We start from the raw sequence: 25,868 nt of genomic DNA on the forward strand, positions 1-25,868 counted from the left end.
AGAATCAAACCTGAAATGTCTAGCATATGTTTAAACCTAAGAAGGTTGGTTTGGGGTTTTTTGGTGGCTGGGTTTGGGTTTTGATGTTTTGGTTTTTTAAAAAGAAACAAAGGAAGGAAGATTCTATGATAATGTGTTTTGCATTATAAGAGGCTTCATCCAGCAGCGTTGTTCTGAGCTCCTCTGGGTGGACACTGCAGCATCTCCATCCTCAGTACTCAAAACAGACACTGGCTTTGTGAGAATCAGCCTGTTTATTACTCTGAAGAAAATGGTTCTCAAATAGTCTTGAGGTGGTATGTAACAGCTCCACAACTCAGTTTAATCTGTTTCATGCTGTGTAATAATGATACCTATAACCATGTAAGTTATACATGAAAGCACTGGTCTCTCCATGATAGCCCAAAGTAATGGTCTCTCCAAGGATCAAGTTAACACATTCAGGTTTCTCAGCATTTGGTTCTTTCCTCACTCAGACAGAAACATTCCTGAAAGAGTCTCCAGGATCCCTTGCTAGGTGTGTCACTGCTCAATGACACATGGACATCTGAGAGACATGCACACACCAATTAAAAACATGCTCTGCATACAGATCTGTAAGCAACTTTTCATGACAATGATTGGAATGGCTTCCATGCATATTTAGCATGTGTCCAACATTATACTGGTGAAAGACTTGACTATGCACCATAATATCCCCCAAGAAGCAAGTAACCCTTACTGGAAAACACAGGCATACGCTGTCCCTGGGTTTTACACCAGAACTCCTTCCAAAGCAGACAGTTGAGGGAAGAATAGCAACTCCACTTTGCCCTACACCAACAAGCAGTGGCAAATCAAGTCAGCACTTGCAATAGGATGGACCAAGAGAACACAGAAACCTACTACCTGACCATTTCCATTTTAAGATGCCACCTTCAGTCACATCTTTGAATCAAGATTTGCTTTTGATGACAAGGGAGAACTTTAAGGCAGAGGAGAAAACAGAAATGGTGATTTCAAATTTGCATTACTACTAAAGCCTTTGGTAAGGCACTCAAGATGTCCAACTGAGCAGCACTATTTGAGCTTAAATTATATGAAAAATGTAATAAATCAGCTTTTATTTTCCTCCTTGTTAGCAATAAAAACTAGTAAAAATTGTGCCACTGACTCTGCAAACATCCAATCTGTTTTAAATTTGACAGTTTCAGGACAGATCAGCATTTATGCGTCCCTCTTTTGAGCAAAGCTCATCTGAAGTCCTTGTATTTATGCTTACTTTGAAAAAGGCAGCCCAGACAGGAGAAACACTCTAGACCATTATTCTGTACTGAAAGTTAGCATTTTGTACCTTTTTTTCCAGTATTCCTTGAAAGGCTGTTTCATAACAAAACCAGCAGATACCTAAGGTTTCCTTTTAATCAGGTATAACAAACATGGCACAACTACTACCTGCACAGCACTAGCTGTGAAGTCTCAATCAAAACTCTCTGCAAAAGTTCTTAATGACGTTCAAGAGACAGCCATACATGAAGGGTCTGGGCAGACACAACCTAACTGTATGCCACATGAAGATGCAGCCTCTCAGCATGGAAACAGCAGAAGACCCACACAGATTTAGGTAGTACACAGACTCACACTACCTTTACATGAGGAAGTGTTTGTCAGCTGGGATGACATTGCTTAAAACCAAAGGACTGACACTCAGCTTTTAACTTGTATTCTTGTCACTGGTATAACCCACACTGTTTTGCTCCCATTTTGAGATGTCTGGCTCAAGAACAAAACACTGAGGAGAACTAAGGGCAAAGCAGATGGAAACTGCCAAGTTCACACAATGCTGGCTCCTGGCTGAGGGGAAGGTGCAGAACTTTTATACTGTAGTTACAGAAAGCTGTGATGGGAACCAGACTGCAGATTTAATGTCAAGCTGAATCACACAAAACCCAGAGGGATTTGTTCTTAAACTACCTACTGGTGGCTTGCAAAAAATCCTCAGGGGCACAAGTGTGGATGAAATTTCTGCTTTATGTTCCAAGAGCTCTTCTACAGAAAGGAAGAGTTCCAAGAATTCTTCCACAGATTCTCCCAGAGCAGGAGAGTGTTTTTCTCTTCATCTGCCCCCACCCCTCTTATTTTGGCTTCAAGAATATGAAACTTTGTCTTCCCTGTAGTTGCTGACAAACTCTGTAAGATCAGAGAGTTGGCACATGACCTTTCTCAGCCCTCATCTGTAGGACACTGAATCCTGAACAAATGCTGGTTTTCCCTCACCTGTCTCAAAGCAAAACAAAAATGAAGAGTTTCTAACAGTAATTAAACCCATCCTTCAAGTGCTCTGGCTGCAGTGTGACACATTATTATAATTCTCCCTGATCCTCACTATCCCAAATAAGAGAATCTGCCAGCTAAAAGTGCTATTCCAGCTCTTCCTCTGAAAGTTTGTCTCACAATCTTTACCCCCAAGCAATTTGTTGGTTTCTATTACAGAATTTTACCAAATCCAATCTGATTCCAATGTAGCTGAATTGAAAAAGAAAAAGAAAAAACTCAATTAAAAACTCCACCTATTTACATTATAACAGTAAAATGTTTAACAGTTCCAGAGAATGGATGCTGGAACAGGCCTCCACAAATATTACAGCCTAGGAGAGGATTTAGAACTGCACAACATATTGAATAGAATAGGAATAGAACAGGAATAGAATAGGAATCAACCAGGTTGGAAAAGACCTTTGAGATCATCGAGTCCAACCTATCATCCAACACTATTTAACCAATTAACTATTCAATGTTTCAAAAATAGCACACCTCCCCCCAAAAAAAGTTTGAGAACTGGGAAGAAAGGAAGAGTGGAAAAAAAGAATGGTCAACAATGAAAAAAGCTCAGTATTACAACAGTTTGAAGCTTTCATTTAATTCAGTGCTGCTTTAGAAATGCAGGTGTTTAGGCAAACTTCATTTCTTGGCACTGACAAAGCACAAAGACTTGCCCGTGATACAGAGCCAGTTCATCTCAACACAAAGTACCACTTCTGAAAATGAGAGATCTTTCCCTCTAAATAATAAATCAATGCATCTGTAATAGTAAGGAGAACAAACACAAGTCACAATGGCACATTGGCACTTCTGAGACCACCACAACCAAATACAAGCAGCCATCAAGAATATGAGCACAAGACAGTAACAGATCCCTTAAAGGGACTTGCTGAGGGTGTGTGTGGGGTCATCACTCTGTGTAGAAGACATTCCTGTTTTCAGCCCCTGTCTATCTTAGAAAAAGTGATTTCCCAGTGACCTTTTTCACTTGAGAAAGAACAAGCTTTGACAATGAGCCAGAGAAACAGACTGGGAGCCCTCCCAAACTAGCAGGCTCAATGTTTTTGGGCAAAAAAGCTCCCTTCCTTCAACAGTCTTACATGTGAGCCATCTCACTCAATTAACAACAAAGAGAGCTCAGGTTTCAAGAGGTTGACTAAATATTCCTTCCCTAGAGATCATTGTTTACTGCCCTCATTTTTCTGCCATGTGATCATCTCATTCAATTCTCTCGCTGCCCAGTCTCTTCCCAGAAGCATTTAGCAGTTGCAACCTGTGCTTTGGATGGAAAAACACAGCAAACCTTCATACATTGTGGAGTAAGAAAATGCAACCACTGTGGTTTGAGTTTTTGGGGGTGCTCTGTTCATTTTTTAATCTGTGCACAGGTCATCTTCAACCAGAACCAGTGCTTTAAATGCAGAAACCCATAAATGACTTTGTGATGAGCAGTCATAAAGGGTGACTAGCAGGAAGGAGCTCCAAGAGAAAGTGAAGAATATCCCATGGCATCAAAATGAGCAGGACAACCATGCAACACTTCATGCAGGTCACCAGTGAACATGGATGAGAACCAGGTAACACTTTGAAAACAGAGACCAGGTAGGGTGGTAGGACTTTGGACACCTCAGTTACACAGAGAGACTGCTTACCCTCAGCTTTACTGGTAGTACCATCTTTAGGCAAATTAAAAAAAAAATAAGGAAAGGGTTAATAGGGGAAAGGAGTATCAGCAACAAGAGTGGGCACTATATAATAGCCATAGAAATATGTGAAGAAAATTAACACAAAGAAATGAAAAAAGTTTGACAACACTGCAAAACAAAGCTTGATTTCTCTGAAAAACATGCTTGCAGGTTTCCCCTCCTGCAGCAACCAACCTTTGTCAAACTTCATTTTTGTTGTTTGCCTCACCATTTCTCTCATGGGAATGCACAGGTGACAAATGTCCTTACTAGCTCCCAAGGAAATCAGGCTCCTTCAGGAGCAGCCACTTTTGCACTACTTAGAGTATATTTGTTGCTTTTCTCCTACAGGCCTTTTTAAGAGCAAGACTAACACCATACTCAGTCTCCTGGCGTCAAGGACAAAGCCAACTTTAGCAGATACTTCTCCCCCTCTTCTGTTCTTCCTTGTGATGTTAAGATTGTTTGATAGCCGTTTTGCCACAGAAGCTAGTATGCAGCACGAATGAAAGACAGTTCCATCTGTAAGCTTGAAAGCACACTACCGTGTGATCAACTTCATATTCCACAGTATGTTTTCACTGCAATGTATCTGTGTCTTGAATGAAGTATGAACAATTTAAATCAGAATAAGAAGTCCACTTATGAACCAAATACAACCAACACATGTAAGCCAAGGTAAAATATTTCAGATATGAAAGAAACCTGCCTGCAAAAGGAATCTATAGAACCATCCCTACAAACCAAGCATATTTATTCAGACTAAAGACCAAATGCCTTAACAGTAAGAAGTAACCTCTCATCTGATTCAATGAAGACAACCTACACAGCTTAAATCAAGATCACTGATTTTTTTCTCCCTCTTGTAAAGGTAAATTAATGAAAAGCCAGTAATTAATTAGTATTAAACCAACAGAATGAGAGACTAGCTCAGATGATCAGCTCTGCTCCTAAGTGAGTTGAAGATCTGCAAATAAGTGTCAATCACCATCTTGCATTTCTTCCTCTATGCCTCCTTCAATGGCAGAAAGATGCAATGTAAATTTTGTTGTAAGAAGCCCTGAGGCACCTGAAAGTGATATATGATGCTTTGAGAGAATAACGTGACATAAGACTATAATTCCAAGAGAGCCAGCATAAGGGGCAGACACTTATGTCCTACGTGATGAAACCAGAAGGCTGACTCCTGTGCTCTTCACTTCTGCGCCTTTCTCTTTTGTAAACCAAAGTGATCAAGCTCAGCTAAGATGTACTATTCAATGCATAAAACAATCAATGGAAAACCGGTTTCAGGAATGCAGGGAAGGAAGAAGAGAAAGAAGAGAGACAGGAAGGTATCAAAAGGGATTGAGCAGCAAGTATTTTCATCAACAACATCCCAGAATCATAGTAAGATCTGCTCTTCCCCAGAAGAGTGAGATGCTGCCTATTATACCATTCAAAAACTAAGAAGCTACTTCAGGTTAGCTCTGTTGCAAATTTTTTCCTTAATTCCAACGGGCAAGAGATCACACACTGATGCTAGAGAACTGGTAACTATCTCAGAGATATGTTCTTCTAGGTAGAGTTTAGTATTCAAATATAACTACGAGGTGCTTTCTGCTAGTAAAGAAAGCTAACTGCAAGAGTACAACTTGTAGATTTACCTAGTGATGCGTACGAGCCTGGGGGCAAGGCTGCAGCAGAACTGAAGGGGGTAGATGCTCCAGAAGACGTCACTTTTGACTTGGCACTAGCTGCTGCATTCACATCGACGTCACTGCGGGATCGCTGCAGAGATCCTGGTGTTGACACAGATTTTGTACTTACTGTAGATGCTGCAGATGGGAGTGGGAGATCCAGAATAAAGAAGATTAATTTTTTTTGAGCTGTTTGCTTCAAAGAGCCTGACAAGCAGTTTAATGTACTATTTTTAACACTCCGTGCTGACACTGAAATACCTCAACTAAGAATGCTTTATCAGGGCAATGTGGGCTTCCCCACACTGCCTGCAAAGATATTTCAATGCTGACCTGATGCTACCTCTCAGAACTTTATCAGTGACTAACCTAAATGCTGAGATAAAAAAGGCTGATGGTTCAGTAACGAAGAAATATCTACCAGAACCTAGATGGGAAAGTTCAGCCACAGTACCCACCACCAGCTTCTGAGTTGCTGGCCAAAACAGACCTGCAGGTCCTTTAAGTCCAGGTTCTAACTTCCTCCCCAACACCTCATCTTCTCATGAGGATTGCTGTTCCCATCACTTGATGATGCTTAGCCTCTTAAGCATGAAGCTTGACTATTCAGCTGCAAGCAAACATGCATTTGTGTGCACAATCAAGTAGGTTACAGAACAGTATCTCCTTGAATCAAAGGTCTCCATAAGGTGTATAGATAAACCAGCGAGGACCCAGTCTTGGTCAGGTGTAGAAGGGAACTTCCATCAAAAAAAAATTAGTGTTTATTATATTCTGTATAAAAATGTATTATTGATTGAATGCATTTAACTTAGGACAGGAAAGCTGTGCCTAAATATTCCATCCAACAGTAAAACAATTAGCAATGAGATGGAATTTCACACTGTAGGACTTGTGTACAGACGATGAAATGCTGAAACCACAGAGAACAAATGACAAAGCCGAATGCACCATTAGACTATGCAGCTGTATGTCTTAGCATCAGCAGTAGTTTAATCCAGCTATTGTAAAGCTAAATATACCTTGACTACAATTTTCAAAGCTTTTTTGTCTTCCCTTCAAGTGCAAGCAATAACAGATTTGCTAATTGTGAAAAGCACCATTATATCAATAGCTGATGCCCAGAAAGTGGCATGCAACCAAAACTAATTAAAACTTTTACATACTAAGTTGCCATTTTAAGGACAAATAAATAGCAATCAAGGTTGCTCTTTGCATATCACAGTGTCTGAAATTCTCATTCTGATATCACACTTCCTCAGCAACACCTGAGCACATTTTTCAGCTCCTGTTCTCACCTCTAGACGCAGTACTTCCAGTAGGACTTCTTTTGGCAGACAATGGACGGCTAGAAGTTAAAACAAATACTTATTAAAAGAAAACTAGTCATTCATAATCATCAGTAGCAGTGCTACTCTGTTCCATCAGTACATGAGTGAGTCAATAGGAAATTTTATCTATCTATCAATAGACTAACAAAGCTTATTAGGAATAACAGCAGCATCACCATGAAATCTATTACAAAAGCACCAAGAAAAAACCCAAACATTAGTAGGCACCTTATTTAAGATTTTTTTTCTTTAAGAATTTGTAGATTTAAGAAGTTCCACTAACAAATGGTGAGTATTTTTCATACAGGTCTTACACTTAAATTGCAGACACCTGGTGCCTAAGTTGACTGCGTCTGTAAAAGAAGCTAGAACACATACACTCAGCAGAAGAGTTGCATATTCACTTCACAGTTACATTTAGTTTAGTCATTTCTTTCCTCTTACATGGAAAGAGCACCAGAACAAGAGGACACAGTCTCAAACTGCACCAGGGAAGTTTAGGCTTGAGGTGAAGTGAAAGTTCTTCACAGAGAGAGTTGTCAGCCGTTGGAATGGGCTGCCCAGGGAGGTGGTGGAGTCACTGTCCCTGGAGGTGTTAAAAAAGGGATTGGATGTGGCACTTAAAGCCATGGTTTTGTAGTCGTGAGGTCTTGGATGACAGGTGGGACTTGATGATCTTTGAGGTCTTCTCCAATCTTTTTGATTCTATGATTATATGATGATTCTAAGAGGCAGACCTAGACCTCTAGGATTAATGCTAAATACAGAATTTCAAACCAACCATTGTTTTAAGCACACCCAGAAGGAGCCATTAATAGTATTTGCTGAGCACAAAAAAAAATTCCTAGATAATTCTTTTTGGAGTCAAGTTTTTCAATACAATGTTGTCTAAAACAAATAGTATTTTGCAGTAACCAAGTGTTGAGGCCAAACAATGGCCAGATGAGACAATGCAATGTGAGTACAATGCAACATGATGGCTCCCTCCAGTTCAATGGAGCTACTTGCAGTTGTTTATAGCAAGAGGTAGTGGCACTGAAGGACTTACTTGAGACTCTCCTGGGAGCTGGAAGAGGAGCGATCCGATTGTGGCAAGGACACAATGCTGTCAGAGTTCTTCAAATGTGACTGCAGGGCCTTCTGGTAAGAAGACTCCAAGGTGTGGTACAAATGCTCTGCCTCTCGGCTGAAGTGACTATGGAAACCCCAGTAACACCTGGGAACAAGGCACAGTATGATTAACATTTCCTTGTCATGTTTCAGGGGGCAGTGGAGCACAGATACAGTTAGAGCCATTTTGAGGCATTAGGGGGGTTCATGTACTCAGCCATTTCAACATTTGCTGCCCCTAGTACACACACATCACTCTTCAACTCATTGTATTGCTCAAACAGCCAGTGAGAAGACAAATGAAAATAAGAAGAGAGAAATGGACCATTTTGTGTGCTGTAAAAACACGAGTAGCCAATAAAGCTCTATTACAGAAGAGACTCTCACCCCTCTGCTGTGCATGGGAGATGGTAGTACCCACTAGACTGATACTAAGCTTGGGACTCAATAGATAACTTGAGTATCTATTAAGTATTGTGCTCAATAGATACTTAAGTATGCCAAAACCAGAGCACACATACATGGCCCTGATTCAGGAAAGCTCCAGCTGGTGTTGTTTTCTCCCTTAGCAAACAGCTCCCCTACAATGTTACAGAGACAAATCTTCTGCACCGAGTTGAGGCTGTCGACTTTTTTGGGGAAGAAATAACAAGGGAAAAGGAAAGAGATGCTCCTATAAACTTCTAATCAGTGCCATTCTGAAAACAAAAGAGTGGTTTAATGTGAAGGAAGCATTCCTCTCTGGTCCAAATCTGCTGGCTGATAGCTTTTGCTGTCATCATAAAGGCGATGAAGACTTTCAGCACTTTTCAGGGACAACTAATGGTCAATTTAAGAGTAAGAATGTTAGCTTGAATGAATCAAGAGTTGTTTGTGCATGACAGCCAGTCCTCAGAGCCTCAGAGAAGTCACATGCATTCTCACATCACTAGAAGGAAACAAATTTCTGTCATACAATCAGCTACACTGTTAATTAAGAAATGTGGGAAGGGACAGTTCAAGCATGCTCTCTGAAGACTCATGCCATTCTCCTTGCTGTCCATTCAGCTTAACTGGTCACTTTATATTCAGTGCCCACTGTATTTTTCAGTGGTGGACATGTTGCCTTCAAAAAGGATTGAAACAGTTCTCTGCTCATAACACGACATTTAGATTAATAACATTTATTTTCTGTTGATCTCATGTTTAATAGAATCCCTATTCTGAAGAAAAATGTTCCAACAGAGTTCTATTCAGATGAACACAACCCCATTATATCTAAATACTTCCATAACAAAAATGTAAAAGATTTTCCACACTTACTTTCTTGCCTCTATCCTGGCCTCAGAGTCTGCATCATGAATTCCCTTCTTTATTGTTTCAGCTAACACCGATATGTGTCTGAAATAAGAAGGAAAACATTATCCACTAGTTCAGAAAGATGTGCCACATTTATAAACAAATGATGAATTTGATTTTGCCTTTGTCTCCAGTAACAAAAAGTTCCTCACATCCTGCCATTTCCATGTAGGATCATTTGGAGCCTTTATTTATTTACTGTCATATAAATAAGTCAGTTTTGCATCACCCCCACTGCTTACTAGCAAAAGGCAAGCAATATTCTTCACAGTTCAGTCTTTAGTTAGCTACTGACACTGCCTGGGTAGAACAACACCTTCTTAACACTGAAACAGACTTGCACAGTCTAGAGCTAAGGAAATTGTGTCCCAGTCTCTTCTTGCACAATTATTTTCACTGTTCATTATTCTGAAGCACTGTAGAAGCCTATAGGAGCTACTGTAGAAGTCTGCACCTCACTATCTCACTTCAGAGTGCAAAATTTATTTTTTTAATATAAATAGGCTGCCACAGGAGACAGATTTGCTGAATTCTAACTGCCAGAACTACAGGGACAAGCAGTGTGCATGCATGTAGGTACATGCTTTCTCTGTGGCAAAGGTATCTCTGGAGCTACCTGACATAATCTCACCTCCTAGATTATCCTTTCTCCAGAATTAACCTCCCAGGACACAAGCAGGAGAGAATTAAACCACTTAATTTCAGAGCTTACCTTTCTAGAGAGTGTGTTTGCCACTCCTGCAACAGTAAATCTAAAAACTCAAAGCAGCGCCTGCAAGAAAAAGAGGTAAGAAATGCTGGCTTCTGAAAGCTATCAGAGGCACACTGACTTTGTCATACCTGCTTCTGAACAACAGACATTGTTAAGAAGCTTTTGGGGACATTAAGATTCAGTAATGACCACAATAAATATATCAACATCTCTATGAACACCAATAAAAAGTGTGCAGTAGTAAGTGGAGGCAGCTTGCTACAGAGAAGTCTGAAGAGAAGGCTTGACACAAAGCAATCCAGAAAGCCCCCTTTTACACTAAACAGGACACAGGCCCAGAAGGTGCATGTTAACCATACTTTGTACCTGCTAGCTCAGGCTTCACACAAAAAAATTCACATTTGTTTTCATGTGGAGATAGATCTTTTCAACTTTAATCTCCCTTCCTCATTTCAAGACACTGAGGTGCAGAAGCACGCTTTTATTTTTTCAATGTTTGTCATCAAATCAGCCAACCACAAAACCTTTCTTTTTGTCTAGCTTAGGAGAGAACAAGCTAATCTACATGGACCAGGCAGGAATGCAGTGGACTGTAGTACATTTTGCTGTACAGAGAGTGCAGAGAGGACCATCAGCACATCCAGTCCGACTTCCAAATTATGCTGTCACAGAATGCCACTTCTGCAGACTGGCTCAAGTAAAATGTGTGACTATAATGGCTAGCAGTGGGGAGTCAGAAAAAGTCTGTGAAGAAGCCAAATTAACATGATGTAACAGCAACTAAGCACAAAGATCAGACTAAAAATATTTCTCTTTTCAGAAACAGTGACCTTTCTCTGCAGTGCCACTTCTTATACAAGATAGCTGACTCTGAATTCGAACCTAACTCATAGGGGAGAATGAGATGCATTCTTCAGTAAGTGTGTGCATCAGCCCTTGTTATGAATAACAACACACACATGCATGTCTGCAGCATGTATATGTGAACTTTAAGGTAAGAAAGAGAATAAATTCAAACTAAGTGCTCACCTTCTAACTGCAACAGACTTGGAGGTACAATTACTGGTTATGATGGGTATTAACCGAGGGATGTGCGTATGCTAGAAGAAAACAACAGAAACAGAAAGAAATCTTTACCCCACAGTTCCACAGAGTGAAAGGCCATCTTGTTCAACCACCTGAGACCAGCATGCAGATATTTTTGTTCAAGTCTTAAAACTGTTAAATAAAGGACACTAACAGATACACATTACTGAAAATTATTATGTATTATGTGTTTTGTCTGTTAAGATCTCTTTAAAAGATACTTTGTTTTCTTCTATTGAGTCTGCAAGTCAAGTAGTCGAAGTCACTGCAAGAGGATCTAAACGCAGTGGTGACAGTTTGAAAGGTATCAGGCTATCTACAGCTTCCACAATGTATCACTAGGCAGAAGTTGTCTCTGTGACATAATGGTTTTAGGAAACATGCACTGCCTATGAGTTTTAGAGCAAAATTAAGAGAATAAACCTATTCTGTAACACATTCAAAGAAAAAAGTTTGCTTCCTCTGCAAAGAAACGTTTTTCCTGCTATTTTAAGCAGGGCTTAACTGTCATCATCTACACAAGGCTGCGTGACATTTGAGAGCACAGAACCCAGCACAATCAGAAAAGCAGATTAGGCACTTAGTCTATTTTTCACTGCAGCAACATTCATATTTCCTCTGAAATGACATAATATTTGCAAATCAAAACATTATTCTCTTTTGGTGTATACTTACTCGAATGATCAATCTAACTGCTACAACACCAGAAGTGGCCATCACTTTGGCACTATTTGGAATTAGATTAAAAATTGTTGGCATGATGGCTTCTGCCCCATGGTCAAACTTGTTTCCCAGAACCGATGACAAATGTCTGAAAAACAGAACGAAGTCATCCTGGTAAGTGTGCTGAGAATTAAGCTTGTCAGACTTCTACAGAACATCTGACATAAGCACATCTGACATCTCTATACTTGCAACTGTCACCTCCTTTCCAAAGGACAGAGAACACTGTTTTAAAAAAATAAGTTACTTTCATTTCAAACTAGCATTCTGTATTCATCTGAACTCTGGAAAAGTAAGTTCAGCATAAAATAAAATAACCAGCACAGCTCAAAATTTATTCTGGAATTGGATTATGCTTAAAGAATGCATTTTACTGAACTTCTTAGTTTATATTATCTGATCCTGCCTGTTTTCCCTTAACACCCACACATTTTAGAGAAGCTGTTAGAAACACTACAGTGTATTTTTTCCTAACACATCTCACAAAGGATAAACCATCAAAAATAAAAGCTAACACAATTCAGACTAGGAGAGAGCATATATAGATTTCCTGGTTTATTGTTCAGTCCTTTCCCTTCTCACTGCATGAACGCATGGCTTGCTCATTCACACAGCACATCTCAAATCAACATGTTTAAAACTCAGGAACACAGTTGGGTAGAACAAAATTTAGTTGCTCTCATGCACATAAAATCAGAGAATTGTTAGGGTTGGAAGGGACCTCAAGGATCAACTGGTTCCAACCTCCCTGCCATGGGCAGGGACCCCTCACACTAGAGCAGGTTGCTCAGAGCCACATCCAGCCCAGCCTTAAAAACGTCTAGGGATGAGGCTTCTACCACCTCCCTGGGCAACCTGTTTCAGTGTCTCACCACCCTCATGGGGAAGAACTTCTTCCTAACATCCAATCTGAATCTACCCATTTCTATTTTTTTTTTCCATTCCCCCTAGTCCTATCACTACCTGACACCCTAGAAAGTCCCTCCCCAGCTTTCTTGCAGGCCCCCTTAAGATACTGGGAGGCCACAATAAGGTCTCCTCAGTGCCTTCTTTGCTGCAGACTGAACAGCTCCAACTCCCTCAGTCTGTCCTCATAGGAGAGGTGCTCCAGCCCCCTAACCATCCTCGTGGCCCTTCTCTGGACACAATTATCCCAACCCAGATGCAGGACCTTGCATTTCGTCTTGTTGAACCTCATGAGGTTGTCATGGGCCCATCTCTTCAACCTGTCAAGGTCCCCCTGACATGGTTCAAAACAAAGCTGTAGCAAAATCTTCTTGTACCCATAACTATATAGTACCTGCAGCATAAGTTACATCCTAAATATGTTTTAACCAGTGTCTGTTCCTTTTTTCTACACCACATTTCAAGTGCATTTGGAAAGCCAACTTACCCCAATGTGATACAAGCCTCTCGTACTACTTGTGACCGGAGGTCTTTAGCAGATAATTTAAATGCTCCATCCAAGAGTCTTAAGTGTTGAAAGAAGTTATCATATTCTGCAGCTCCAGCCAAAAGTAGGGACCGGATCTTTTTTAACTGTTAGCACCATAAAGGAAAGTAGTGACTGTTAACGAGCAGTAAATACAAGTAGAGTTATGTTCAGCACTAATACTTGGGTTTTCCAGAGCCCTCAACATGCATTCAGGAACTCTGTTCTTCAAGTATTTTTATTATTTCACATCTTATTTTCAACTCATAGTTTAACATACTACACTAAATACACTAGCTAACTGCTATAAGAATCCAGAGGGTGGTGTATAGCTACTCAAATTGTATTAGTGATAACACAAATGTTACTTCAAGCCAAAAAGATATCTGGAAAGTTCTCTTCCATTCCCCTTTTAAACCACCTATTTACAACAGCTTCTAAAGCTGAAGTTCTCTCACAGCTGACTGTTGTATTAAAAAGATGACCAGACTTAAAGGGGATGGCTTGTACTCAGATCTGAGTAATACTGACATAAATATCCAGAATATGTCCACTGACATCATTAAAATAATTATCTGTCTCCAATAGAAGTGGAAACTTGATCCCCACCAAAATGGGATATTTTCTATTACAAGGATCACCATTGCATCCTACAGACATTCTTATGCACACCTTCACAGGCTCTCATTGATACTGTGGCATCTGCACATGCTTTGATTTAAGCTGTTACTCAGTACAGCAACAAAAGCCCCTGAAGTAAGCTGAATCAGCAGAGTTTGCCACTCAGTTCTGTAGTACAGGATTTAAGACATGTCAAAGTTGTTACACCAGTGATGAAAAGTCTACAGCATAGATAAGATCCTGCATCTATTCAGACCATGCAAACACAGCTCACCTCAGTAAATAGAACTCTGTCTTGGCATGCATATTAACATCTGATTTTCCACTCCCACATTTCCCCCAGTCATCATTATTCACAACCTAAGTGTGTTCTTTCTGAATTATTTTACACCTCCTTTTGCAAAAGTATAAATAAGTTCTCTACAAGCAAAGTGACTGTCTGCTTCATCAGGTATTCTGAGTATCACTTTCAACAAACTTCACCATCTGCTAGCAAATGTCTTAGCTTTACATCTGGATTTACTGCATGACTTCCCGTTCAACCTGATGCTGTCTCAAATTCTGGTATATCAAATGTCATCTCCCTTCCTATGTGGTATCAATTCAGTTTCATAAGGAAACATTTCCCCCAAGCTTGGGGATAACCTAACAGATGCTTATCACAAACTACATTCTAACCTTACTCTGAGGCGCTATCTGTACCTTCTTCATGGGATTAAGCTCAGTGCAGAAAAACTTCTTCACAGTAGTTCACATCTAAGTTCGCTACTTACCGCCGACACTCTCTGTTCCCAGTCATGCTTATCATCTGACAGTATCTCTCTTATTTTGTTTATGGATTCCTCAAGATCCCGGCTGGAATAAATCTGCACATTTAAATACAAAGTAGCACAGAAATGCAAGATTTACTCAAAAAAACATCAGATCACTTTTCAACTACATTAAGTCCTTTGCTTCAATGCTTAAATGTCATAGACACAGCTGGCTGTGCATAATGCAAAGCATCTACACACATTTCCTTCAATCAAAAATTACTGAAGGATAATCTTGTATTATTTTACTCTATTTTCACAATTTTAAGCAGCATTCCTGCAGCAACTAGGGGCCATATTAGTCAAGACCTACAGAAGATCATGAGTGGACATGTGCTGTTCACCTGTCGCAGAAATAAAGCTCTGTTGAAGTGGAGGGGGCATGTGACACCTTTGATCTATCCAGCACAATGTATCAGCAAACATGCCCTGTCTAGCTATCATACTCACAGCAGCAGCAATCCTGGAGACACAAATCACCTTTCTTTGCTTTATTAAATTGTATGGAGGCTTCTGCTAACTTCAGTGACCAGACTGCACTGTGCGAGCACACACGTCCACTTCAAGTTCCTCATCCACTCCTACGATATCATCGCCACAACCTTTTCACACCCATTCTCTCTACTTCTCAAGATTTCACATACTGGCAGATACCACCATTTAAAACTTACCTCCCTCCACCTTCTAAATTGCCTTCCCCTCAATGAAGATTTGTTGGTATCACAACAAGGCACATTTTCCAGTTATTAGGACTAGATCCTACACCCACCTGCTTTTTAGTACTGTTTTAACATGTAATCCTGCTTACCTGAACTGTTGGGACATCTTCAAATGCCTTAATGAAGTCTTCTTCATCCACAGCACCCGCTCCCTCTTTGGCTGCTGACATACAAATTAAAAAGTCTTTTCAATCTTCTTATATATAGAGAATGGGTTAAGAAAGCAGCAGCTATCAAAACACCTAATCAGGAGAAAGTTCACAGTCCATGCAGCCTCATAGTGCTGCAGATGTAATGAAAGCAAAAACAGGGAAATTCAATGCCAGGCACAGACTAGACACTCAGAGAGCATCTAGGCACTGTGGGCACATTGGAGAAGCCCTTACAATAGTCACTCAACATTTAAAAGACAGAGTTTGAATGATGAAAGATAATATTATATGGGAGAGTTTATTTTAAAGGACTTAATCCTATCTGTAACAGATGAAGGTGCAGATCTGACAGATGAACAAACAGACAAACTATATGGGAGATAAATAAGTCTCTGGAATATTAATCAGATTAAAGACTATCTGATATAGAGAACTTTCTCCATTTCTCTAGGTCAGATATAAAATTAGAATCACATGTAGGACTATTGCTCACACTCCAAATTAGTGCTCATTTTTCTTTCTGTACCTTCTTTTACAGCAATGCCCCAAGGTCTTATAGGAAAGCCAGTGCTTCAGTTTTACATTGCATGGGCTGAAGTTTAGCATATAACTGTAAGCAGTCTGCCTCAGCTCAGCTGAAGAGTTGCAGAAATAAAGGCAAAAATGTACATATGATTTACTTGTAGCCCTCAGTGCACAACATCACAGAGGCCCCACCTTTCACAAATGTAAAATGAACTGAGGAGACTGCTTGGACATTCATCCTACCAAAGTTTGGTTGTAGCATGCAGACAAACTGCACATAAATGATTTCACAGGGAAAAGTTACTGGATCCTACGGGGGGGTGTCAAGTCTGGAAGTCCCTGAAATAAGCTCAAGCATGAGCATTAATAAACACTTTGCACAATGGTCAGTTCATAGATGCTGTTGGCTTACTTGAAGACTTGGAGACCAGAGCTGCAGATCCAAGTCTGCGGGTAGTCCCCATCCCAACTCTGCGGGAGTTTGCAGGGGCCTTTGAAGATGTAGAGGAGCTAGCTGAGGAAGGTCTGTTTCCATCCACAGAGTCTTCATCATCAAAAATTTTATCTGCCAAAAAAAAGACACACTCAGATGGTAAGTCCAATGAAGCAAAGGGATATCCCAAAGAACACACCCACACAATGCAAACGTGCTGCATGTCCAGGTCCGCTCTATCAGCTCTCATCTCAACAGTGTCTTCATGATAGAAATCCAGTTATTCACAAATGACCACCAGGCCACTGAACCCAACCCTTTGCTATTGCAGTCACCATGTATAAACCCTTTCAACGAATGCTTTCAGATAGAACTTCAAATCTGCAGCATCAAGATCCAAGTGACAAACTGTTTGGACAGCTGATACCACAAATTATTTATTGGGGCCAGAAAGCTTATCCGCTTAGCCTCTCCATGCTAATATTTCATTTGACACTTCAAGATTTGAGATCTGCTTCATGTCCATCCCTCTCCAACAGTCCAAAGTATGCACCCACTTTCCAACAGTTCGGGAACTTCTCCTTTGCAAAATTTCCCTTGGCAAAAACTCAAGCAGGTATTCCATCCCTATTCAAGAAAGCACCTGGGAACATCTAGTAACAAATTACAGGCTCCTAGTTAGTCAATAATGAGTGGAATTCCATACAGGTTGAGCTTTCTGACAGCACTACAGTAAGTCTGTAACAGTATAGACATATTCTAGGGAGGCAGAAGAGCAAAAAGAAAAGCCTGTAGTGTCCTCAGCCCAGCAGCCTTCAAGAGGTTTGGCTTATGAGCAGCTGGACACAGAAGAACCATCACAGATCATCTAAAAACCAAACCCCTCATTTCCTACAGGCACCGACGCCTCACCCAAATCACAGAACAACACTGAAATGGCAGGTAGGCAGCAGCATCCAAAAACTTAATCGAGGTGGCAAAGACATCTTTCTCCTTTAGTTGTTCAAGAAGTCTTGGAATATGGGAAAGGGTTAGATTAGAAAAAAAAAAAAAGCAGCATCTAAAGGAGAGGGGCAACATAATGACAGGTACTTGGGCTGCTGATCAGGCAAAGGTGAACACGTTATGGAATTTAAGGTCACACGGCTAAGAATGTAAACCACATTTAGGATGTGGGCTCTAACAGTGCCCTAAGGCAGCCATGGAGAATGTACTACCTTCCAGTTGGCACTGGTGTGCTGTGTCAGATGCAATTCAAAAATAATTAGAGCTCAGGGAATCATGACAATGATTAAACAATTGGAAAATACTATTTCAATTCAATTAAAGTAAATCTCACTGCAGGAGGATTGTTTAGCCTGGCCTGATTCTTACCAATTTGCTTGATTATAGTCTGTCAACACTGGAACTCAAGATTTAATAATGTAGTTTTCCAGTGTGACTGATTAATATTGTTTCTCACGTAACAGAAAAACATACACTGATGGGAGGTTGGAAGGGAATGAAATTCTGTGTGGTGGTCTAGAAATTTCCCACTACATTAACAAGAAGCACAGCTCACTCAGTCGGAAGCAAACGGAAGCTATATTTACAAAGCACAAACTACACTCTCCCATGGAATGCAATGAATATATACAAATATACAGCATTTACAATATTATACAGGTATTTACAACCAGAAAATAGCACAGAAAGCCCCTCTACCACTTCTGGTATCCTAAAAGGAGGGGGGAATTGACTTCTTTCTGCCTCACCCTTTTTACCTTCCCCTCCATTTTCCCCCTCTCTGGGAGGTTAGGAGGTGTCACCCAAAACATTCTACTTCAGGCAGTTCTTAAAAAGCAAGACTTGGTTTTTTTTTTTTTTTCCCCCTGAAAGACAGAGTACTTCAATGAGGAATTATTTTTGCAAACATTATTTATTGAGAGCTGTATGGAAGGCCATGGAAAACCAAAAAAGACTTTAAAACGTGTCAGCTCTGAAGGCTCTAGGAAGGGGATTAAGTGATGCTGAAAGACTTATGCAGACCTTGAACACAGATACTTCTGAGCCACATTTGCCCCAGTTGCATCGATTTCAGAACCTTCTATATAGATGTTAAGCAAACCATTATTTGGAATATACACATAACTAGCCAAAAGAAATTTAGTCATGTTCAAAACAAAGATGCTTTACTACTTCAAAAAATCATTTTCATCTGGTAATAAAATTCTCCATCAGCTACATCTCAGGCTTTCTAGATGCAGCCTTAGTTAACTCATTTCCTCTTGTATCTGCATTTTTAACGCCTCACCCCATGAAAGGAGAAGAGGGTGTGGTTTGCTATTTCACCTAACTAGTAAAAATTCAGATGAACAGATATCCAAAGCATTGCACTCCTGTAGCAGTTTAGCAATTAAACTACCTTCTTCATTTTAAACAGGCTTTTCTGAGCAGGAGGGAAAACCAATAAAAAATGAAAGAAAGAAAGAAAATGACTAAAAATCAGCCAGCTTAGTTTGAGGATGTTCCAATTACAATCATCTTTCTATTCCTTAAGTCTACAAACTAAGCATTACATATTTATCAAATCAGGTTATTCCCTTCAATAACTCAGCAGCCTTTTCTCATCTGAGCAGTGCAGAATGACAGCGCCACATTCAGAACTGCACATCAGGTCTTCCAGCAGCACGTGTGCAGGTCAGAAAGAGAAACAAAGAACAGAAAGAAAACTGAACACAGGAGTACAGAAAACAAGAGAAAAACAAGCTATTCAACATTATCACTAAAAAGCCTTTTTTCCCCATTTACTGACTCCTGCTCACAACAATCATCTGAACAACCACCTTTTATTTTGCAGCCTATTCTCAAATCACAAGGAGGTAAATTCAACATGGGTGTAACTCATGACTCCAGCAGAGGTGCATTGAAGCGGAATCGGTGCCATGCTCTAACACTAAGTAACTATTGATGTTCTCCCCTCCCAAGACTCCCCCAGTGCTCATTTATAAAAGCCATATAGTACTCTCCATCAGAGACATGCCCTTATAAAAGAGGCCTTTGTCTGCTCAGCACTCCACTGTCTCAGAAAAACAGAGACAATTTTGCTTTGCGTTTTTCAATTCCTATACATTATTTAAGAAGGGAGAAAAAAAAATGCTTACAAGTGCATATCCTCCTGCAAATAAGCTTCCTCAACATTCCTTCATATTTTCCATAGCGTGCCCAGATGTAACAGTGCTTCACAGAGCGCCGCGGCTTTCAGTCCAGAACATAATCAATCGTTGCCCTTCGTATTCATTAAGCATGCTGTCTTCACACGTGGATTTAAACAGCTATGCCTTCAGTTCTCTTTCTCTGACTGCAGCTCTGCAGGATTTTCATCAACACCCATTTCAGCCCAGGAAACTTCGGTTCACTTCTAGGAAGGAAATCCCCTGCTAGTGAGGGGAACCCAGGACAAATAATCTGGGATAAAAATGAGCTGAGTCTGCCTGGCTTGCACCAGGAACCAGCCTGACTTTATCCCCTGGGAAGCACTAACAGGAGCATCTCAACAGCTGTCATCGTTTGACCATGACGAATAAATTTAGTCATTATTCATTTTAAAATGTAACCCCTTCAGGTCTGGCTAAGGTGTAAAATGGGGGAAAGAGAGTGCCCTAGCTTCTCAGGAGCCACAGTAAACAAGGGCCTGAGTTTCCCCTGCCTGAACCACCAGCTTGGCACCTTTTAAAGCAAAGTAATTGAGTCTCAAATTTCCTTTCCAACGACAGGAGATGCTTGCTGGCCTTTAAAAAACTTTAATATGTCAGATTCAAATCTTTCAGTTATTTGTCCGCCACCTTTAGAGAACATAGCTACTCTGCAGTGACTACAGACTGGGAGAAAAGCTTACAATCACATCTCTTCCTGACAAAGATGTCCTGCTATGGTCTTCAGGTACACTATGCAAAGTACTAAACTTGCTCTGGCCCTCCTGTACTCATTTATTATATGCTCCATTTCAACCATCACTGAAGCTGAGATGGATACAACTTGCAAGTACCACCTGAATCCCTCACATTAGAATCTCCCAAGTGCAGATGAAGGTGGATGCCACTGGAGAAATCTCTCCCACCCACCACGTGGCATTCTGCGCTAGCGGCAGACACAGAACTGCTAAAGACAACACACATCTCAGTGCATCAAAACTCCGTGCTTAACTTCAGCTAGGTGGGCAAAGTCCAGCTCTCTAAAGAGCTAAGAGTCTCCTGTAAAAGCCAAGAATACACACAGGCAAAGTCACCGATGCCAAAGGAAACAGGCAATGTATCTCCTTACTCCTTTTTTTGCCAGACACAGCCCCATGTATACGTTTCTCCAGAAAAACAAGTTTATGAACCCGCTCAAGATAAAGGGGCATGTATGTGCTCCCCAGCATGATTAAGTGCTTAAAATCAAAGGACTCCCAGGCACAAGCAGAAGTACACAGGCAGAGCACAACATTAGGATTACTTGCTCAGCCATCTCCCAGCTGCTCCCTCCTGGCCCCAGCCACAGTCCTTGCCCCTTCCCTACTCTCTACAAGAGGCAGAGCATTCCAAGCCCTTAAAACAGTGTCCACTTGGGTTCAGTAACCCCAGTCAGCCTCCCAGTCCCTCTCACTATCCCTCTCCCTACAGGTCCAGTTCTCCCATGCTGACCCAGCCACAGCTCCAGTCCCAGCCCACACCAAAAGCTTAATTCTGGCACTATTCCATGAACCACCTCATCATCCTTCACAACTAGCTTTGAGGAATATTCCCAAAAACATGAGCTCAGCAGGTATCTGTCCAAGGACTCACCAGGTCTGAGCCTGCCAGGATATACATCTCACCATTACCTTGGCTTCTTTTTCTTATATATATATTGACCTATGTGAGCTATAATATTTTAAATGGTGGGTATGAGTTCAGTCTTCTGAGTGAGGTTTCTGCAGTGTAAATCTAAACAACACATTTATGACCACAATAAATAAGCAATATGGCTGACACTAGCCACAAGTAAGGTGGCCCTTAGAAACCTAAGACAAGAATGTCATTCCAGGGAAGTGGACACAATTTTTATTTGAACAATCCTCCCAACATCCATATGCTTATGTTTAGACCAAAAATGTTTCTTTTCTTGCCTTAGCTAGGAAAAGCAACTCTGTAAGCAGAAAAACAATTGGGCAGGAGGAACAATAAAAAACAGAGCACATTTCTGTTAGTTGGGAACTCTGTATTTACTAAAACAATTCCAGTATGACAGTGTTAACTAAGGACACTGAAGTACACCCAGACAAACATCAAACTAGGCAGACAACTCATATATGGAAAATAAATTCCAACTTCTACTTGACAGATTAAGACACAGACCTGGCAACATTCAAAATCTGCTCTCAAGAACTGGCCTGGTAAATCAGATAAAAATCTCCCTGCAGAAGACTTATCTGAATTCATGCAACTCATGACTGATGCAAGCTACTTTCCTGAGGTATATTTTAATCTTCAATCATGGAATCGGGTGGCTCCCAGTTAAGTTGTATCCTTGATGGCTGGGAGGAAGCCTGAGAACACAAGCCTTAAAGACTTGAAAACAAGAGACGAGTAGAAAGGTTTTAATATTTGAGCCTGTTTGCTTCAAAAGATTATTTCTATAACCATAAGGTTAACAACATTAATGTCATCACGTTAACAAGGCACAGGATGCACTCTGAAATAGCCTGTAAGCATTAACAGAACCAAGAACAGAGCAGACAAAGCCCTTTTCAGAAACTTCTGTTCCAACTAACATGTGGAAAGGGAATTTTTAAGACTTAGTGAAAGCAATGGTTCAGTCAAGTTTTAAGCAATATGAAAGCCTGCATGAGCTTTAAACAGATTTAGAAAAGAGGTACAAAGGTTTCACATTCCTACCACCTTTGTGAAATTAAATAGCAATGGGAGACCACAAAATAGCTGTGATATCAACTAAGGGAGCAACAGCTCAAACAGCCAAAAAGAATTCACAAAAGCACTGAAGCTGAGATCGATCTATAATAATAGACAAGATTTACTAGCTTCACTAATTACCTCAGCATAGTTCATACAGACACCTAAACAAGAGTCACTCCGGTGCTAGGAGCTGCAAATACATAGCTGTCACCTCACACCAATTTTAAAAATGCAAATAAATATCATTTTAAAAAAATAAAAGCGATACAGACATGCACACAAGGCAAAAATAAAGTGAGATAAGGATCTGTTTTCTCCAAAGCCGTCCCTGGGAATACAATATTCCCACAGTGCCCTTTCCAGTCAGCCACACAGCTTTCCCCCCCCCAAGACCTTGAGCCTCAGGAAATCCACTATGTATACATCAGAAAAACACACACTCCCCAAAAGCCCATGTTTACATAAAGTTTCAATTTAAAGAGCAAAATGAGCTTTTCCCTACCCTGTACATACTCTTTCTGTCACCCAGAGGTTGGTTATGAGGCTCTGAAGGGCATTCATCCACCATTCAGAGCCAGGCTGTCTGTACAGAGATACCATTATCTCTGAAGGCAGCCTTCCACAAACACACCATCTAATTCAAAGTCTATTGAACACTCTACAAAAAGCTGTTATTTCTGTGTTTCACTGCCACAGCTTTCCCTGCTGACTGCATTTAGAGGGTGCTGTCCCTTTCTCTGCTCTGAACCCTTGTAAATACCCTTTAAATTGCACCGAGTATAAGAACACCAGCAGCAGCCCAGCACAGACATCATTGCCTCCTCACAACTCAGAGTGGGTCACATAGCCTGAGCTCTAGAGATACCAATCCAGGAGAACAGATATTTATACAGGATAGACCAGGAAGATATTCTAGAGTCAGAAAATAGCTTCTTCCAGAACTACAGGAATTAGTGGCATTACTGCAGGACTGGAATAGCTGCTGGAAAGAGTTCCTTCATCCCTGAACAGTAGATAAAGCACATCAATTTCCACTTTATTATTGATCCTGCATGGTGTGCTGTGCTTCTCAACCTTATTATTTAGGCAATTAAGTGTATAAAAGAAAGGAAACTCTCCTGCTTTCATTCACAAGACAGCAAATTTAACTCTGCAGAAACAGAGGCATTACCTCCATACACATAGGTGGCAGGAATGCATCAGGTTGACGAGCAAGTGATGAACACTTCCCTCCTCGCCCTCACCTACAGGCTTTGGCCAGCTCTATACACTTGCTGGAAAACCTACAGCAACAGCCTGGACCACCTGTGCCTGCAATGAGCCTCTGCTCTGGAGGACATTCAGCCACAGGCAAAACAGGCTGCAGCAGCATCCTGCTACTGATCATCCACACTATACCCACTACATCTCTGGCAACAGCTTCCTTTGCCTGGGTCTGTGGTCCATCTTGCACAGCACTTGCTCTACAATCATCAAAATGTGATTAAAAAGCACAGCTATTCTACAGCAGACAGAAGTATCTTTTATTATTTTAACAAGTAAACCAAAACAATTGCTGAGGGATATTTTCAAAGGCATGATGACTTCAGGGCATTGCCATCATCTGCATTAAACTCCAATCCTAAGTATGTTTGTTTGGGTTTTTTTTCCTAAATCTTTTTCTCCTTCCTACCAAAGGTCAGAGTAGTGTGTCTCAAGTATGTTCTTATTTCCCTGTATCTTCAGAACTGGTTCATGCATATGCTTTAATTTAGTTGGTTTTGGCTGGTTCCTTGAAGCTTTAGCCACGTTTGAAATTGAGGTCTCTGTGTTTCACAGGGTTGGCACCCAGCAATGCTACAGGAAAACAACCACTGAAGCTGGTGCTAAACCAAGCTCCTGGGAGACATCTGCTGGCCAATGCCTGGGGCCTATTAGCCAAAATCCGCATGAGAAAGCAGACACCTGGGGAATCAAAAAGTCAAGTTTGGTCTTAGCTGGATTTTATTTATGTAGAGCATATAAGTGAATTAAGGTGCACATCAGGAATCTGAAGCCTTTAAAATAGACTGATACCTTCCACCCACAAAGGACAGAGGCATGGCGTTCAGATCAGGTGCCTCCAGGCCCACAGATCAGGTTCGGGTTTCCAGTTATTAGCACCATCTGTTGCCATGACATCATAGGAACAAGCATCTTCTCCAGCCTGCACCCCCCAACTGACATTCCCTGCACAAATCCCTCTGCCTGCTTGGGTAATTATCACCAGCTCACGGGGAAGCTGAAGGCCCTAACATGCTTCACTCTTAACAAAATGTAATTGCATTCTATGCTGCCACCAGTTACTGCTTCCAGAAGGGCTGCTCATTTTCTATACATGAAGCACACTGAGATGTAAAGCATTGACACCTGCCAAAAAGGCCAAAAGCCTCTTACTGCCTCAAGCTACCCAGAGAATATTTAGGGTGGCAGAAACTCTGTAGAAGATTCCTCTTCCAGCTACCACAGAATACCCTCCCTGGTGCAAAGCTTGCTACTACACCCAAGTCCTGAACAAAAAGCATTCTAGAAACATCTACAAGGAGATAAAAATGCCAAAGTGCATCTCTGTTTCCTTTTGGACAGGTCTCAGGATAGCTGGATTGGTGAAGTTAAGTCAGAAGATGTGCTGAAGGGACATGGGGAAGCTGTAGCACTGGCCCTACACGAGACTTTTATTTAGGTGTATTTACAAATCAATAACCAAGTTAGCATGCTGTCCAGCACTTTAAATTTGGCAGACAGTAGTCCACCTGTGAGATGGTGGGGCATCCCAAACTTTCCTGGCAGGCTTTCCGAGCCAAAAACACAATGTGTGCAGTTGTTCCTAAAAAAAAAAACCACAAAAACAAAGGAAAACCACAAGGCTGTCAGCCTACATGTCCACAGAAAAGAGGAGTCAGGGTTTCTGTCCTGAGGTGTTCATCTGCCTGGTTAAAGGTCAATGCAATAACATAAGTACTACATGTGCAAAAACTGTGCAGTGCTATCCACCTTACTCATCAATGACTCCCACCCAGAATGCCTGGCCTGATGTATAATTAATATACTCCAGTTAGATAACCATTTAAAACCCTGTAAAATGCTCTGTGGAGCAGTAAACATGAGAAGTATAGTCTAAAACTGCAGGTGGCTGAGACAAAAGAGCAATCGTGAAAGGAAAACTATGGAGCAACAGGCAGCAACTCCACAGCCTATGTGCATCTTGAGAAAGATTATCAGCTACTACAACAGGTATGACCAGTATGATGAGCACTAAATAAATAAAGGTTTCAT

General features: G+C 40.9%; 1 protein-coding gene across 1 annotated transcript in view; it reads right to left on the reverse strand.

Annotated features, from left to right (window-relative positions):
* The window catches only part of CLASP1 (cytoplasmic linker associated protein 1), a 174,559-nt gene that overhangs the window by 77,348 nt on the left and 71,343 nt on the right, over positions 1-25,868 (reverse strand). Inside the window, exons 9-19 of the mRNA XM_068138978.1 lie at positions 16,639-16,791; positions 15,639-15,712; positions 14,792-14,884; positions 13,359-13,504; positions 11,918-12,053; positions 11,186-11,256; positions 10,157-10,216; positions 9,409-9,486; positions 8,045-8,212; positions 6,964-7,013; positions 5,633-5,803 (exon numbers count right to left, since the gene is read on the reverse strand). Coding sequence (XP_067995079.1) covers positions 5,633-5,803; positions 6,964-7,013; positions 8,045-8,212; positions 9,409-9,486; positions 10,157-10,216; positions 11,186-11,256; positions 11,918-12,053; positions 13,359-13,504; positions 14,792-14,884; positions 15,639-15,712; positions 16,639-16,791 — 1,200 coding nt within the window. The remainder of the gene's footprint in view (positions 1-5,632; positions 5,804-6,963; positions 7,014-8,044; positions 8,213-9,408; positions 9,487-10,156; positions 10,217-11,185; positions 11,257-11,917; positions 12,054-13,358; positions 13,505-14,791; positions 14,885-15,638; positions 15,713-16,638; positions 16,792-25,868) is intronic.

The sequence above is a fragment of the Melanerpes formicivorus genome, unplaced genomic scaffold, assembly GCF_026170545.1.
Source record: "Melanerpes formicivorus ecotype bairdi unplaced genomic scaffold, bMelFor1.0.p_v2 SCAF_5, whole genome shotgun sequence".
Classification (NCBI taxonomy): Eukaryota; Metazoa; Chordata; class Aves; order Piciformes; family Picidae; genus Melanerpes; species Melanerpes formicivorus.